This window comes from Manacus candei, unplaced genomic scaffold (genome assembly GCF_025592945.1).
Source record: "Manacus candei isolate 608988 ecotype Guabito, Panama unplaced genomic scaffold, ASM2559294v1 h1tg000052l, whole genome shotgun sequence".
In the NCBI taxonomy this organism is placed as follows: Eukaryota; Metazoa; Chordata; class Aves; order Passeriformes; family Pipridae; genus Manacus; species Manacus candei.
The window spans coordinates 4,840,821-4,856,769 of record NW_026138100.1 but is presented as its reverse complement, the minus strand read 5'-3'; the positions used below and the strand labels follow the sequence as shown (position 1 = coordinate 4,856,769).

The following is a 15,949-nucleotide window of genomic DNA, read 5'->3' as shown; positions in this document are numbered from 1 at the left end:
AGTGCTAGTTGTCCTGCCAGAATACCTGTGGTAGTGACATGCTACAGTACTCTGACCAACAATACTTTGTGTAAACAACTTCCAAACCTTTCCAAACTACTTGTGGTTTGCTTTGCATTCAGAAGTGCACTGACAATGTTTGGGCACCGCAGTGTCATTTATAAAAACATCATTAAAGAATCCAACTGTTAAATATAAAGTTCAGGGTGTACAGTTGACTTCTCTGGTCTTGTGTTTCTGTTGTGCCGCACTGAATATAAAAATGCTCTTTGGGGTATAGGTTGTGAAAGTACAACTTGGATATATGTGGCACTGGAGCCTCGTCGCATGACACTGCAGCCTCCTCACAACATGCAGGCAAATTTCTTGAATTGTATATCTCTCCTCAAATTCTGAGGAAGGGCATTGGAAATTCAGTTTAAAAGACTCTTCCAGGGATTTAAAATGTGAAAGAAGGAGTCAAAGTAGAGACTGGCTGCAACAACAGCAAGTCGCTCAACAGCTGGCACCAGAATGTTACCTTTGGGGTGAAATATGTTCTGGACAGGTTAATAGCTTTTTGTGGGGAAGTGTGATGTGTGTAGCATAGTTCCAGCTTGTCAAACTGGTATTAAAAAGTGTTCAGTCAGTTGATAGTTTTGTTAGTATTTCCTTTTGCATTGTGCTTAGTGAAGTTTTGCGAGGCAGCATGTCTGCTGGACTTGCAAGGAAGACCTCGTTGCTGTCAGCCTGATTCAATAGTTTTGCAAGCTTATCATTTAGTCTCTAGACTCTATATTCTCTATTTTAATGATTGCATTTGCCATCTTAATGTTAAATGATCAGTGTTTAATTTCATAGCTGGTTCAACCAGAAAAATCATTTTTAGTGTAAACAAACTGAAGAATGTATTAAAGTACCTGTTACTAAATAATTATAAAATATGTGAGTCTTTGAAGAAGTGCCTCTAACTTTGAATTCCCATTAAGCCTTTAAAATTTTATGTTAAAGTACAGAATTTTATGGAAATGACAAGGACGTTATCTCTGGACATAGGAATAAATGAACACAAGTGCAAAAGCAGTTCCTCAGCTTTTCCATGTATAGTCTCAGCACAGGACTATATAATGTTTGATTGATAAGAGTTAGTTTTGTTTGTGGGGTGTTCTGGTGTTTGCAAGAGTAATATTACCAATGGAGTAAAAATCCTGGCTTCTTCAGAAAAATGTCTATTTCTTCCTACCCTTCTCCCTCACAAATGACTCAGTTCAAACATCTCCATTTTAAAATGTTCAAATGTTCAGGGAGTTAGGCTGTTAGCAGAGGTCAGGCTTTAAAATTAATTAGGAGTTAATAATTGAGGTAAAACTGTTAGATAAAGGGAAAACCAAGAAGACTTGCTTATGTTGACTGAGAAACACCAACTAGTAGGCTGCTGATAGCGAAACATAGTTTGCCCTCTACACAGCTATTAGAAGCCAGTATCCTTGTAGATTTTGTTTTACTTATTATGTAGTTAACATTTCAGTCTTACTGAGACCGCACTGTCTGTGCATTTCTGAAGCAGCAGCCCTTCCTAGAGACGACACAGCCAAGCAGAATCATCATCTAGGCTGTGAGGGATCTCTGGAGATCAGGTGGTCCAGCAAAACAGGATGAACTGCGGAGTTAGAGGCAACTTAAAGGTGGTTCAAATAAAAACTAAAACACTTTGGGGAGTTTGATGATGCACATACGTTTGAAAGCTGTCTCTTTCTGCATTTGGATGTTGAAGTAGAACATGTACAGCTTAAAAGAAAGGCACCATGCCTTCTCCTGGGATGTTGCTGTTTAACATTGAATATTTTTTATAATTTTATTTTTTCATCCTGGCACTCAAAGAAGTTTGATCAGAGGGAAGCATACGTTCCCTCATGGCCTTGTACTTTCAACTGTTGCACAAAATCAAGGGTTAAGAACAATATTAAACTGAAATCCTGGCAGCATCCAAGCCCAAGAATCTTTTGGTGTCTTGAATGTGCCATAGATTTAATTTACATGCCAGTCTGTGAAGTTGGGTAGCTCATGGCCGGAGAGAGCAATAATACTTAAATTGTCCCAGCAAGACTGAGAGAGTGGTTGCCAGTGACCTGAAGGAAAAACTCAAAACTGTGCCCAAGAAGGAGATAATGCAAGCACAGACCTGTGAGCAGTAGAGGATTTTACCTTCTTGCATAGTAACAACCTCATGAATTTTAAGCAATGTGTAATTGCTGTAGATGAGGTTTGTCTGGCCATAGTGGTGATGTAATGTATGGGAATATTCCAAGATTCATGATCTTTAAAACAATATATTGTAATGTAAGTGTTTTGTGGAGGTTACAAGTTTTCAGAAAAACAGGTAATTTTCCATGGGTGTTTTCACATCTTGCTTTTCTTTTGGGACAGAGCTATAAAATGAGCTTTCTTTTCTTGTCATCATTTTAGGTCAGCAGGCTTTTTTGGGTGGGGTTTTTTGTGGTTTGTTTTTTGTTTTGATTTGTTTTTTTGTGGAGTTTTACTTTGTTGTTGTTGGGGAGGTTATTTGTTTGGGTTTTTTGTTGTTGTTGTTTTTCCTTTTTCCTCAGAGGTGTCTGTCTGCATGGAAGTTGTTACTGAGCTTTGCTTCAGGAATAATTACATATATTGTTCTGTATAGTCTATGAGTAATGATATGATAGAAATAAATTTTTTTTCTGCATAAGTTCGCCTTACGGTAAAAAAAAACAGCCTACCAAACCAACCACACGAAAAGAGCTGCAAAATCAAGTAAGAGAAGAAGAGAATATAAGCTTGAAAGGTTCATTTGCACCTTTGGAAAGAATGCTACAATGATATGAAGAATGAAAGTAATTATAGTAATCATAGAACAAAAACTAGTCCTTAGAAATGTACTAGTAGCACAGAGAAGAGGCACACTGATAATAGACCAATTATGTTTATGAAATTAATAAAAATGAAAAATTACATAAAGGTGTAATATAACATTAAATTGAGAAGAAAATTAACTGGATTTTTTTTGGTTTTGTTGTTTAAACAGTTGGACAAACAGAACATTCCAATGTAACTTTGAAGGAAGACACTGAACCTATGGAGACAAATCCATCTCACTCAAGCACCAAGGACAGTGTAGATGCTGAGAAGGAGGATGCTCATTCAATTAAGCAGTTGCCAGCTTTGGAAGAAGACACAGAAGAACATGTGTCTGAGCCACAGTCTTATGATCTGGGTTTTAAAAAGGTTTTTAAATTTGTTGGCTTCAGATTCACAGTGAAGAAGGAAAAGACAGGAAAATCAGAACCAGTTCAACTACTTACTGTAAAGAAAGAAACACAGGTCCCTGAAGGAGATGATGATCAAAAGGGAATCAACTCAGAAGAAACAGCAGTGCCCGAGGATGCACTCTCTGCAGAAGACACCACCAAAGATGCACTGAAAAATGAAAAAACAGAAGACGAATCTCCTAAAATACCAGAAGCAAATGAGATTTGTTCTCAGTCAGTTGCCTTAACTGCTGATACTGCGTCACCATTAAGAAAACTATTTACTCAAGGATGGACTGGATTTAGAAAAAAGAAGAGTTTTAGGAAACCTAAAGAAGATGAACAACAGTCTCCTATGAAAGAAGAGGAGCAAGAAAAAGAGGGGACAACATTAACAACTGAAACCATTGAAAAGGAGGAGAAATCTGAGTTTGAGAAGCAAGATGAAGAGAGGAATGTGACAGCAGTAACTATTGAAGCACATGAGAAGGAGCAAACTGAAGGTGAAAAGCAGGAGTCAGAAAAGACTGTGGCAGCCATAGGAGTAGAAGAAAGTGGGGAGGAAGAGCTAGATGAGCAGGGACAAAAAAAGAATCTAGCGGCAGCAGCTGTAAAAGAAAGTGCAGAGGAGAAAAAAGATGAAGATGATCAAGAAAGGAAACTGGTGGAAGTCTCAGAAGATCTTGATAAAAAGGAAGAGAAAACTGAAGAAGGAGGGAAAGAAGGTGAGGTGACAGAGAAAACACTAAAAACAAAGTCAGTGGTGTCTCTTGTCACTGACAGTGTGAATGGAGAATTGAAAACATCCTCAGAAGTCCTACCTGTGGGAGAAAAACTGGAGTCCGTGGAGAAGTGTGAAACAGATGACAGAACTGAAATATCATCTGAAGAGAAATTTGAAACAATTGAAATTTCTAGTGAACAGCTTAAAAAGTCTGAAGAAAGAGAAAGAGATAAACCTGCTCCACTTGGGAAAGAGACATTAGATGAAAAAATAGAGGAAGCAGAATTGAAGATGTCGCCTAAAGCAGAAGACATCACACAAAGAGAAGCTCTGGATAGAACCACAGAGAAGAAAGAAAGCAAAGAACATGCTTCGAGTGCTCCTGGATCAAAATCCTTTTCTACTTCTGAACATTCAGTTGACACAAAGGATGGTCAACGGTCAGTCAACCCCATTGAGGAAGGGCTACAGGGAAAAACTGGCATAGTTATGACTGATACTGACAAACCAGATGAAATAACCGTGAATTCTGAAGATGCAGCTGGAAAAAGGCCTCTGGAAGGTATCACAAATGAAGCTGAAGTCCTGTCTTCTCAAGAAAAGACTAAACTACAAGGCAGCCCTTTAAAGAAACTTTTTACAGGTACTGGATTAAAAAAACTCTCTGGAAAGAAGCAAAAAGGCAAAAGAGAAGAATCTAAGTTAGGGGAACAGGGCGAACCAGTTCAGCACTTATCAGATTCCCCAGATAGCCCAGACGAACAAAAGGGGGAGAGTTCTGCTTCTTCTCCTGAGGAGATGAATGAAATTCCTTCTTTAGAAAAATCTACAGATGGAATGCAGGTCACTGAAAATGAAGATGCTACAGTTCCAGATGTGGAGCGAAAAAGAGAAAGTGTTACACCCTGGGCATCATTCAAAAAGATGGTGACTCCCAAGAAACGTGTCAGAAGACCTTCTGAAAGTGATAAAGAAGAAGAAATTGATAAGACAAAGAGTGTTTCAGTGTCTGCAACTGAAAACCTTGTTGATGAAAATCAGGGAGAAATAAAAGAAAATGGGATTGACCAGAAACCAGAGAAAACTACAGAAGAACCCAAAAGAAAGGTTGACACTTCTGTGTCCTGGGAAGCTTTTATATGTGTAGGTTCTTCCAAGAAAAGAGCCAGGAAATCATCATCATCTGATGAAGAAAGTCAAAAAGTAGAAGAGTCTGGACAGAGCAAAGAAACAGCAACAGATGCAATTCTTACTAGCTCTCAGGAGAGCGATCAAGGACAAGGCAATTCTTCCCCAGAACAAGCTGGAAGCCCATCTGAAAGTGAAGGTATTTCAACATGGGAATCATTTAAGAGGTTAGTCACTCCAAGAAGGAGATCCAAAACCAGAATGGAAGACAGAACTGAAGACTCTGTTGTGGGATCTAGCCTCGACCATTCAACATCGGATGGTGAGCCTGGAAAAGATGAATCATGGGTTCCATTTAGAAAACTGATGCCTGGACGTAGGAAGAAGAAGTCAGACGGAAAGCCAGAACCAACTCATCTTAAACAAGCAAGAGAAGACATGACAGAAACAGCTGAAGAAGATTCTGATATTCCAGCTGTTGTTCCTTTATCCGAATATGAAGCAGCAGAGCAGGAGAAAATTGAGGCCCAACAAGCGAAAGTTGCTGAAGCAATGAAAGAACGAACCTCAGAGGAAGAAGGAGCAGAAAAATTAGAGGAGACCCTAAGAATTGAGCAAGGATATGAAGGACTAGTACATGCAGTTGCTGTTACCGTTGTGGAAGGAGAAAGGGCAGTAACCAGCATTGAGGAAAGATCACCATCTTGGATATCTGCTGCTCTGACAGAGTGCATTGAGCAGGCAAGAGAAGAGGAAGAGAAAGAAGCTCTGAAAACAGCTGAATTGGATGTTATTGTGGAAGATGCAGTGGTAGCTGCTAAGGCAGTGCCAGAGATGAGAAAGGATGTAGGTGATGACACCACAGCGAGTGAGCTGGAGCTAACCTCAGAAGCAGTGACAGCTCTGGACACAGCAGAAGCTTCCTGTGCTGAAGAAACAATGGAAGTGTCCCTTGCCGAGGAGACAACTGAGATGGTTTCTGCTGTTTCACAGTTGTTGGAAACCCCAGATACTACAGAGGAAGCTACACCTGTACAAGAAGTAGAGGCCACTGAACAAAATTTGAAAGAATTAGACAAACAGACGCAAAAAGTTCTTCACGAAGTTGCTGAAAGAGTAAAGTCAGCAGATGTAACACAACTGGTTAGTGCGAGAACCATGACAGAAACTGTAATTACAACAGTACAGGGACTTGAGTCAGAAGTAAAAGATGATGCCAAAGATGGGAATGTTGTAGGCCAGGAAACTGTTTTGCTTGAACAGTGCTTGGAAAAAGGAGAACACGAGAACTTCCAGCCCCAGCAGAGTGCTGGGAGCATTCAGGGCCAAAACAGAGTTGAAGAGAGTGTTTTACATGAAGGTTCAGAGAAAAGTGAAATAGATGCTGAAGTGGAAGAAAGCACAGAAAAATATGAAAATGTGGATATATTGAGAGATGAAAGCCAGTGTCAGGAATGTGAAGAAGCAGTTGTAGAAGGCCATGAAGAAGTACATGAAGTGCAGAGGACAGTAGAGGAACCTTCATCACAAGACAGAGAGTTTCACAGCATCAAAGCTGTAACTCCCGAGGAAGAGCTCTTTGCAAAGCAGGGACCTTCAGAACAAGAGAAACTGCCCGTAACAGAGTTGACAGTAGATGAGACAAGAGATGAATATGCTCCAGAAGTACAGACTGCAGTAAGTATTACATAGAACCCAAAGGTTGATTTGTCAAAAAAATCAGCAAGTGTTAGATATTTTACCTAATTTAGAACCAGGTTATGGGCATATTACTGTCAAGGACCTTCCTTGTGCAGCCTGACACAACCGAAGTTCATTTCCAGTGAGACACACGCACAGATCTCCAGAAGCAGCAGCCATTGAAGCTTGTGTGCAGGGTGGGGTGGATGCGATGCCTACAGAAATGAAATGGGAGATTGTGTGTATGGATCTGAAGGTGCTGAAATGATTGCCATTATATGGCACTTCTGTACAGCACAGAGTGACTGAAGATGAACAGCTGAGATACAGATGTGATCCATACAACACCATACATGGTGGTATCTTCAGTTGTAAGCAGAAATGTAGTTGTAGCTGAGGTACCCCTGCAAAGGGAGGACATAAAATGACACCACTATCTCCAGCTTTAAATACTGCAGTTATTTGCCTGATGCATTCCTACCTTCTTCCCTACTTCCCCACCATCTTCCTGGCTTAGTCTTTGTGTCAGGTGCTGCTGGCTGTCCCTTGCTTCAGGCTGCCCTTTGATTAATGAGCTGTTCTCAGAAACTGAACACAAGCTGGGATCTTGGTGAACCACTGATCTCAGTGTCATCCTGAGATGCTCTTCCCATAACTCTTGTCCTTTTGGGTGCTTCTTGTGCTTTTTCACCCAGAACATTGCTGGTCACTCCTTGCTTGTAACTGTTTTCACAGATTTGTTGCAATTCTCCACAGGTGCTGGACAAAACAGGGGATGAAACCTCTTCCTTGGGACTTGAAGCTGAAGAGCCTGTGCAGCTTGAAGGAGAGGGAAAAACCCTCACTGTGGTCCCTGTTAAACCTGAAAAACAAGATGAAATTCCTGACTTAGAAGAGCAAGTTTGTACTAAGGGAGTTAGCAGGGCACCTACTCTAAGAGAAGAAGAGGAAGATGATGCTGTGCTCATCGGAGTAAAAAGCACAGAAGTCACAGTTCCTGAGGTTCCACTGCAGAACAAGGTAAAACCCTCTGACTTTCCTTCAAAAACACTTGACTCAGAATCAGCTGCAGGTGCTGAGCAGAGTGTGAGCAATGGGACTGACAGGGACATTGCAGCAAAAGATTCTGTGCCTATCCTAGAGCCACAATGCAGGGAGAAAACAACTGAAACCTCCTCCCAGAGGGATGAAACCAAAGGTGACAAAATAGAAGATGCTATTCTCAAATCTGAAAAATGCTTGGAGAGCCCTACCACTGTTGCTGAGGCTCCCACACCGATTAAAGCAGACACTGTATCTAATTTAGCATCAACATGCCCAGATATTGTTGAAAATGGAAGCGCTGTCATTACTGATGTAAGTCCTAAGAAATGTGAAACACCCAGCAGCTTGGCTGAAGAAGAGACTCTGGGAAAAAAACAAGAATTTGTAGAAACCTTGAACTGTCAAGGCTTCCAGAAAGAAGATAACAAAAATGAGCAACTCACAGAAAAAGCCAAAGAAGTATCTGAACATGGAAAGCAGGGAGCTGTAAGAGATGATGAATGTTCAACTTCTGTCCAGCAAGAGGTTTTAACTGTGCAAGAGGGAGGCTCTGACTCAGCCTTCCCACAGGCCAAAAGTTTAGAGACTCTGAAAACACCTGTGCCTGCAGCAGCTGCAGCAGTTGGACAGCATGTCATGACAGAAACTGTGACACCCACAGACATGACAGCCAGAACTGTACAACCATTGGCAACCACACCGGAGCAAATGGCTTCTGAAGAGGTCCCAGTTACTACTGTAGACTATTCAGGCTGTGGGACTGCAGGGCTTGACAGTGCAGAGGCACCTGAGCCTGGAGTAACTTGTGCTTCTGTGAATGGAATATCAGAGGAGCAAGAGAGGCCCCAGAGCACAGGGCAGCCCAAACAAAATGGCATTCCTTTCAGTCACAGTCTGCCTCGCAGCCACCCAGAATTTGAGAAGCATGTTGTCCAGTCCGTGATTATAGAGTCCCAGAGTACGAAAATTGTATTGAGTGCCATCGAGTCGGCTGTTCACAAACTTGCAGAAACAGAAGAGTTGGCTGCCTTTGAGTCAGAGCAGAGCATTAAGTCCATAGGGAAAAGCCCATCGGATACAAATAGGCATGAACTTCTGGGAAGTATGCAGGTAGATCAAAAACTTCCAGTAAAAGAGGAAGAGATACGGAGTAAAGAACAAGAGCTCCAGCAACCAGGAATAGTGAAATCTGCTACCTTAACAGAGCCTGCAGAAATTCATGCAACTGTAGAAAAAACAAAAGACATGCTTTTAACTTCTGAGATTCTGAAAGATGGACAGAGTCAGAATTCCTTAACAGTTTTGACTAGCCCTGAAGACATTCCAAGGGGAAGTGCGATACTTAAGAAATCAACACTAGAAGAAAGTACTTCAGAAGATTCAACCAAAGACCCCCTAGACATACATCCACCAAAATTAAGAGAAAAAGAAGTTGGGCACATAATGGAAATCTCAGACCAACATACAGGCCAGCAGACACGCAGAGAAAGTGAAGAACAACAATATCACCTGTCAGTGGAAGATGGGAAAACACAGATGTGGGAGGATGATAGTTGCCAAGAAGGAACATCCTGTGATAGACAAAGTCAGAACTCAGTGGCTGTGACGCCTTGAACGTAAGTAGCATTTTTAGCCAGTAATTTATTTCTTTTTCCAGATAGTTCGTTGTGTCTCCATAACTTCTCTCCAATGTGGTGGGGGTGTTTTTTGTTTCTTTTAATTCTGCTGAAGGGCTACTCTCACTTCAGTGGCCTTTGACTTGGCATGTAGTTGAGCATAGTATTTCTGGGAGGTAGAAAATTTACTTTCCAGTTTTCCTAGATAGGAAACATGTCATATGACATGTTTAATATACGGGATTTAATCCACAAACATGCTTCTCTAACAAAACTCTTTTTAAAATCCTAAAAGATATGAGTGTTGCCTTCCGTGGTAAACCTGGAGTGCCTCATGTACAAAGCTTTTTGCACTTCAGTGAAATCTGAATCAGAAATGATAGGTATAGCCTCTTCCAAGGATATATACTGCACTTGCTTTGCTAAGTAACGAGACCTTTATCCTATCTTTGAGAACTGTGTGGGAAAATAAGATGTTCTTGAGAGAGCAAGTTGTTATTACTAAAGCTTTTTTATCGTTGTCTTTCTTTCAGATATGCTAAGCATCCATGTGGCATTTGGAGAAATGCCAGTCCTAGAGAACAACTGACAATCCTGCGACAGAACCAGGAGCTTTATTCACTACCCTTTATTCTTGGATGTTAGCATCTGTTCTTTTGAAGACCTCACCTTGTCATTTCTATGGAAAAACAATGCCTTTAATGTTGGCTATATCCACACCCGTGTCCCATCCAAAGGTCATTTGTCTCTGCCCAAAATAATCCATGTAGGCTGGAGTTGCACCACTGAGTGAATGGGCAGACCACTAGAATTTGTACCACGGTTATTACTATCCCCTCACTTTAAAGTGTGTCCTGTCTGTCCCATCTCCTTGAATCCCTTCACTCATCCCTGAATCCCCCTCCCTTCTTTCTGCAGTCTCCCTTACCCCCCACATCTTCCATAGCTGCCTTGATCTGACCTATAAGTGGCTGTAGATGCTGTTCAGCTTGTGTGGGGGGGAAGGAGGAGGGCTCACTGATGAGAACACATGAGACTTCTGGCTGAGTAGCAGATGTGTCTGTCAGACAGCAGGAACTGGATCACGCACAAATTGTTGAGCAAGATGCTCAAGTTTGCTGCCTTTCAGTCCCGTTCAGGTATCTCTGTCCATCCTTCAGTTGTATTTGTGTAGACCTTATTTAGTCAGAAATTATTTCTACAGTGTAGCTTGAAAGGAGATTGAGAAAAACCCTTCTTCTGTTGTTTCAGACTTCAGGTCTCAGGACTGGACTGTAATGTATTGAATATTTATATGTATGTCTTAAACCCAGTTCTGATTTTAATGTAGAGCTATAATACTTATGTACTATTTAGGTGTACCCTTAAATGAATTTTGTAGAGTAGCCCGGAGAGGAAATTGATACTATTGGAGCGGAAATTGATAACATGTCGTTTCCTATTTATTGTTCCAGGTTTATCCCCTTGTAAAATCTCTCAAAAATTTGGCTGTCTCGCTTTGAATATTTATATATATATCCTAAACCCAGTTCTGATTTTAATGTAGAACTATGATGTTTCTAAAGACAAAAGGAGAGCCCTGACCTGTGTCAGATCCATCGATCACTTCTACCTGCTGTCCTCCCTGGTTTCTGAGAACCCCCCAGACTTACCATTTTGCTGTCACCTTGTTCCTGTACTACAGCCTTTGTATCTCACCTCTCTCATTCCAGCGTCTGCTAATTTCTGGTCATTGCCCCATCCAACCCCAAGTCTTTCCCATACCTGCACTGTCCAACATCTTTCCTGCATACAAACTGCCTCCTCCCAACCCCCACCTGAACTGCTTTCCCGCCCAGCGTTTTCAGAGATCCTCCCCACTCCTATCAATTCTGTCTTTTCTGGGGCAGGAGTAGGAAGGAGGGTAACGGCTTGGTGATGAGTTCTGCCTTCAGTTGCAAAAAGCTGATGAGATCTTTTGGTTGTCAGTCCAATCACATAAGGCGGATTGGACTGACAGCAGCTGTAGACCAGAATGAACAGGGTGATAGAAGGATGGTTAGAAGGCCCAAGCCCGAGTGTCCTGGGATGTCTGTCAGTTGGTCCTCTCCTTTGTTTACATTAAAATCAAACAATGGGTACAAGTCTGTACTTTCAACCCTGATCTCTAAAGTGAAGGTTACAGGTCGCACGTTGTGAAACCAATGCCCACCAAGTTGAACAATGCTCACTATCATACCTGTATAGTAATTTATTTTAAAATCAGCTTTTAGCGTACAAATGCTCTTGTTACGGCAGGTCCTTGCCTCTCCTCAAGGCTGCACGTCCAGCAAGCAATGTGACTGATTGCACTGGTGTGATTTTTCCTTACCTCAGAGCAAATTATATAAATATTTAAAGCCAAACAATGTGGTTTCAAACAATCCAGTCTATCTCTGTCCATCACTAGCGGCAGCTTTCCCCCTTAGCTTTGGGCAATTCCAAAAACCTCGGTTGATTTCCACACGTTGGCTTGCAAGGTAATGATGCTCTTAATAACACTTCACAAGTGCAAACTTGGCTGAATTTGTACAAATTGTATACCTACGTACCTTAAGCCATATTGCAATAACTGCAGCAGGTAAAACAAAATAACAATAGCATGACCTGTGTAATCCCGATTCTTACGTTTGTAGCTCCAAAGCTGTTAATAATATGTAAAGTTAATTCTTGTCTGAACCTCATTTAAATAAAGCTAGCTTTACCACAATGTAAATTGTCTGTTGGTAGTAATTGGGCAGGCAAGGGCTTTAACTTGCCTGTTTTCTCCATTAATCCAGGGCCTTTGGTAAGCAATGCAACAAACCTAACAAACACAAAAGCTTCTTATAACCAACAGCTAAAAGAACTACCACACCCAAAACCACGCTAGTGGTGCAAGGAGCATGCCTCCACGAAAAGATACTACTTTGTACCAGCGTATTGCTTTGGCCTCTGAAATTCTCCTTTGAGACTGTGACTTCTGGCTTGTGCTTAAAAGCTTGAAACTTTCTCTAATCCAATGTATGGGGTTTCCAAATTTGAATTTGTGTTTTTAAGGTAGATTTTCATTGAATAAATAAAATGCAACTGCAAATTTGTTCTAACCTGTGTATGTGGTGTGTTTTTTTTTAGCTTTCTTAGTTTAAATTATTTTCTGATGGTTGCTTCGTCTTCAGAAAGTTAGATTTGTTCCTGACAATTAATTTGTTGTTGACCGACATTCAGCTTTTGATTGGAATTAAAGGAACTAATTACAGAATTAAATTACAATTTGGCTCTAAATTTCTATAAAATGTGCATCCTTCAGAAGAAGTAATAAGGTACTTAAGAATTGACTGAAGAGTAAAAAGACCTTCCATTAAATGCAAGATAGGTAACATTATTCAGTGAGCCAGATTATGAAATCATATGCCTTGCTGGTGCGACTAAAGTATAAAAAAACTCCAACAAAGTAACAACATAAATGTCCACAGAAAGTTTTTCACAGATTAGTAGAGTAAGGATTTTGGACCCATAACTGGTATCTTCTAAGCTTCCCCTCTTCTGCTTAGCCTCATGGCACCAAAAATCTGGACGTGCTGGTTATTCATGTTCACAGACCTTGGACTTCAGACATGAAGTTTTTCCAGTTCTGTATGTTCTGTGGCTGAGAATGATTGGCAGCATTTGTATCTCAGAAGACTTGCATAGATTCACACCTGAATTAATTTTGTAATAGTTTGTTCCTTCCTATCTCAGCTAAGATGCGAAATCCAGTATCTGCAAATATTTAGCTACACTGGTCACAGCAAACACAGGGATGTTGGGACACTGCAGGATGCCTGTCCCTCTTCTTGTTTTTGCACTGTGTCAGGGAGCTCACACTGCAAGTGACTGATACCACTGTCCAACTCTGGCATCTGGAGGTACAGATCAAACCAGCTTTTCCCACCAGACTTTGTGGTCAAGGTGTACACAGCCTCTGCTGGTCCTGCAAGGTTTATGCATTTGTACTGTGCTGTTACTGGTTAGTATGAAATCCCTAAACAGGCATCTAACTAGGGATTGGAGTCCAAGCCTTTTGCATCTCAGGGAGGTTTGTGTGCTGTTTTCTCTTTTGCAGGGCTGTTTTATTGGCAGTAGCTCAAGTATCCTGCCTGTTAGCTCAAGCTATGGAAGCGGATCCCATGCAATTCAGAGCATATGGGAGGCAGCTGTGCTCGCTGAGGAACCTGCACAGCTTGGATACAAGCAAGTGCCTGGGGATGGGCAGGCGGCTTGCCAAAAGCTGAGAGGATTCCTGAGATGATCATGTCTGGATGCTGAGCGCTGGATGTTTGACATTCATGCCGCCACATGGGAGGGGAGCAGGCGTGAGGAGGCTGAGGCCCTGCAAGGAAGGATGTGGCTTGGAATGAGGAGCAATGTGAAACAGAAGGCCAGTAGAATTGGTGGCGTGGGGTTTGGAGTCATAATTTTGAGTGGGTGAATGAGATGTCTTAAAGGAGGATGACTCTTATCTCTGTGAACATTTTAAGATGCTGCTAACAAGATGGAAGCTTAGCAACCACAATGCTAATACCTGACTTGGAGCTGATGTCATCTCTAGTTGGACACTAAATTTAGTCTTTACAAAAGTAAGAATGAAAGATGGAGGTCCAGTAAAGGCCTCTGTCTGTTCTGCTCCAACGTCCTCTTGAGAAAATACTATCAACTCCTTAAAACAGGAATAACAGTTTCAAGAAGCATATCTTCTTCCTCCTTGAAAATGTCATCCATTTCCAGAGGTTGAAAAGGTCACATAATCATAGAATCATTTGGATTGAAAGGGACTTTAAAGATCATCTGGTTCCAACCACCCTGCAATGGGCAGGGCAAGGATTGATGATATGATGAAATGAGGGAAGCAAAAGTCTGATATGCCATGGGAACTCTACCCTGAGGACAGTTTCTGTGGCAGCTTGACCCTGTCCTCATGATCTGCTCTACAGATGTGTCTCTGTCCCTCCTACAAAGGCACCAGACTAGGAAGGATAACCAACACAATGCTTTTTCTTCTAAGCAGCTAGACAAGAGGGAATTGTAAAAAGTTGCAGGGCATTTAGAAGCCAGCTGCTGTTCTGGAAGGCAGACATCCCAGGAAGCAGCCCCGCAGAAATCCCTGCCTCTTCCCCAGTGCAACTGTCCCCTTGGGGGGGTCTTCTATTCCCTTCAGCCTTGCAGTACTATGGCTTCTTCTCCCCTGCACGAGCTCTGTCTCTGCTTTGTAAGCAGGTTCCTTGTACTTCCAAATTAATTTCTGGGAGATGTTCAGCAGACAGTCCTAGGGTCAGCGTGACAGCGGTGCCTGTCATTTCCCATAAAAACACCTCTATGAAGTGAAAAACCTGACACACAACTGCTTGTACTAACACATCTCCCTTCCACCATTCCAGGGGTAGCCAGGACGCTAACAAACAAAAAGAAAGAGAAAAGTGATGCTCAGCCAGTATTTGAGGGTAGTGCATGCCCAGAGCCCCAGAATGCCCAGGCTCTGGGCAACACAGGGTCCCGTGCTTCCCCCTCTCCCTACAGCAGTGGGAGCGACTGTAAGTGTTGCACACTTGTGCATCTGCCCCCCCCCCGGCCGCCAGCTCTAGGATCACCTGTTGTGTGTGCCGAGACCCTCTGACAAGACATCAAGGGAGGAGGACAAACCTGAGGGGAGGCTGACTGTGGGATTTGAAATCCACCTGCTTTTGTAGTAGAAAAGATGACCAAAAAAGAGTAGTGTTTTCAAGGCTGGCTCCCTAGTGCAGAGGAGCCTGGAGGGTTACTTGGAGCCCAGAGGGGAGGCTGTGCTCGAGGAAGATGGGGCAAGGGGGAAACATCAGCCCAACTGTTTGAGAGAGTGCCTGGCAGGGTAGTCATCCCACAGTCCCTGTCAGCCACATGGGTATTTTTTCAGAGGAAGCTTTTCTTAGCCCAAATCCATTTGGGTTTTTTCATCTCCCAGCTGGTATTTTCACTATCATTTCCTGAGCACTATTAAGAATTACGAAGACAAATATAACCTGTCTATTATGCTGCGGCCGACACAAACTCTTTCAAAATAGAATATTTACTGCATAATCTTGAAAATAGCATTATTCTCTTTGGCATTAGTCTCCCTGCTGGGGAAATGCTTTTATTGGATTTTTGCATAATCTGTTTTGATCCTACAATTGGATTCTGGTTCATACATCCTCTCTCCTCCTTAATGCCTCACAGATGCAGGGGAGGAACCTGCATCAGTATGAATGATGTGGCAAAGACCGGGCATATTGCTTACATTTCTTCATGCAATAGCATATTTAATTAAAAAACACCCAAACAACCAAAACAAACAGACAACTCCCCTAAGCCATTATTGACATCAATTGGTAGAAACAGGCTCATATTCACTATGGCAGTATATTGACTATATTGAAATTACTGTTTTGTTTTCTTTCACTCATAACAGTAGTTGCTCATGAAAAGAACAACACTTCTTTCTGTAA

General features: G+C 41.9%; 1 protein-coding gene across 3 annotated transcripts in view; it reads left to right on the top strand.

Annotated features, from left to right (window-relative positions):
* The window catches only part of AKAP12 (A-kinase anchoring protein 12), a 30,555-nt gene extending 18,369 nt beyond the window's left edge, over nucleotides 1–12,186 (top strand). For all 3 annotated transcript variants that reach the window (XM_051801645.1, XM_051801646.1, XM_051801647.1), the window contains 3 exons: nucleotides 3,038–6,789; nucleotides 7,549–9,452; nucleotides 9,986–12,186. In XM_051801645.1, the coding sequence (XP_051657605.1) occupies nucleotides 3,038–6,789; nucleotides 7,549–9,450 (5,654 nt within the window). In that variant the 3' untranslated portion in view covers nucleotides 9,451–9,452; nucleotides 9,986–12,186. The remainder of the gene's footprint in view (nucleotides 1–3,037; nucleotides 6,790–7,548; nucleotides 9,453–9,985) is intronic.
* Nucleotides 12,187–15,949: the final 3,763 nt, after the last annotated feature.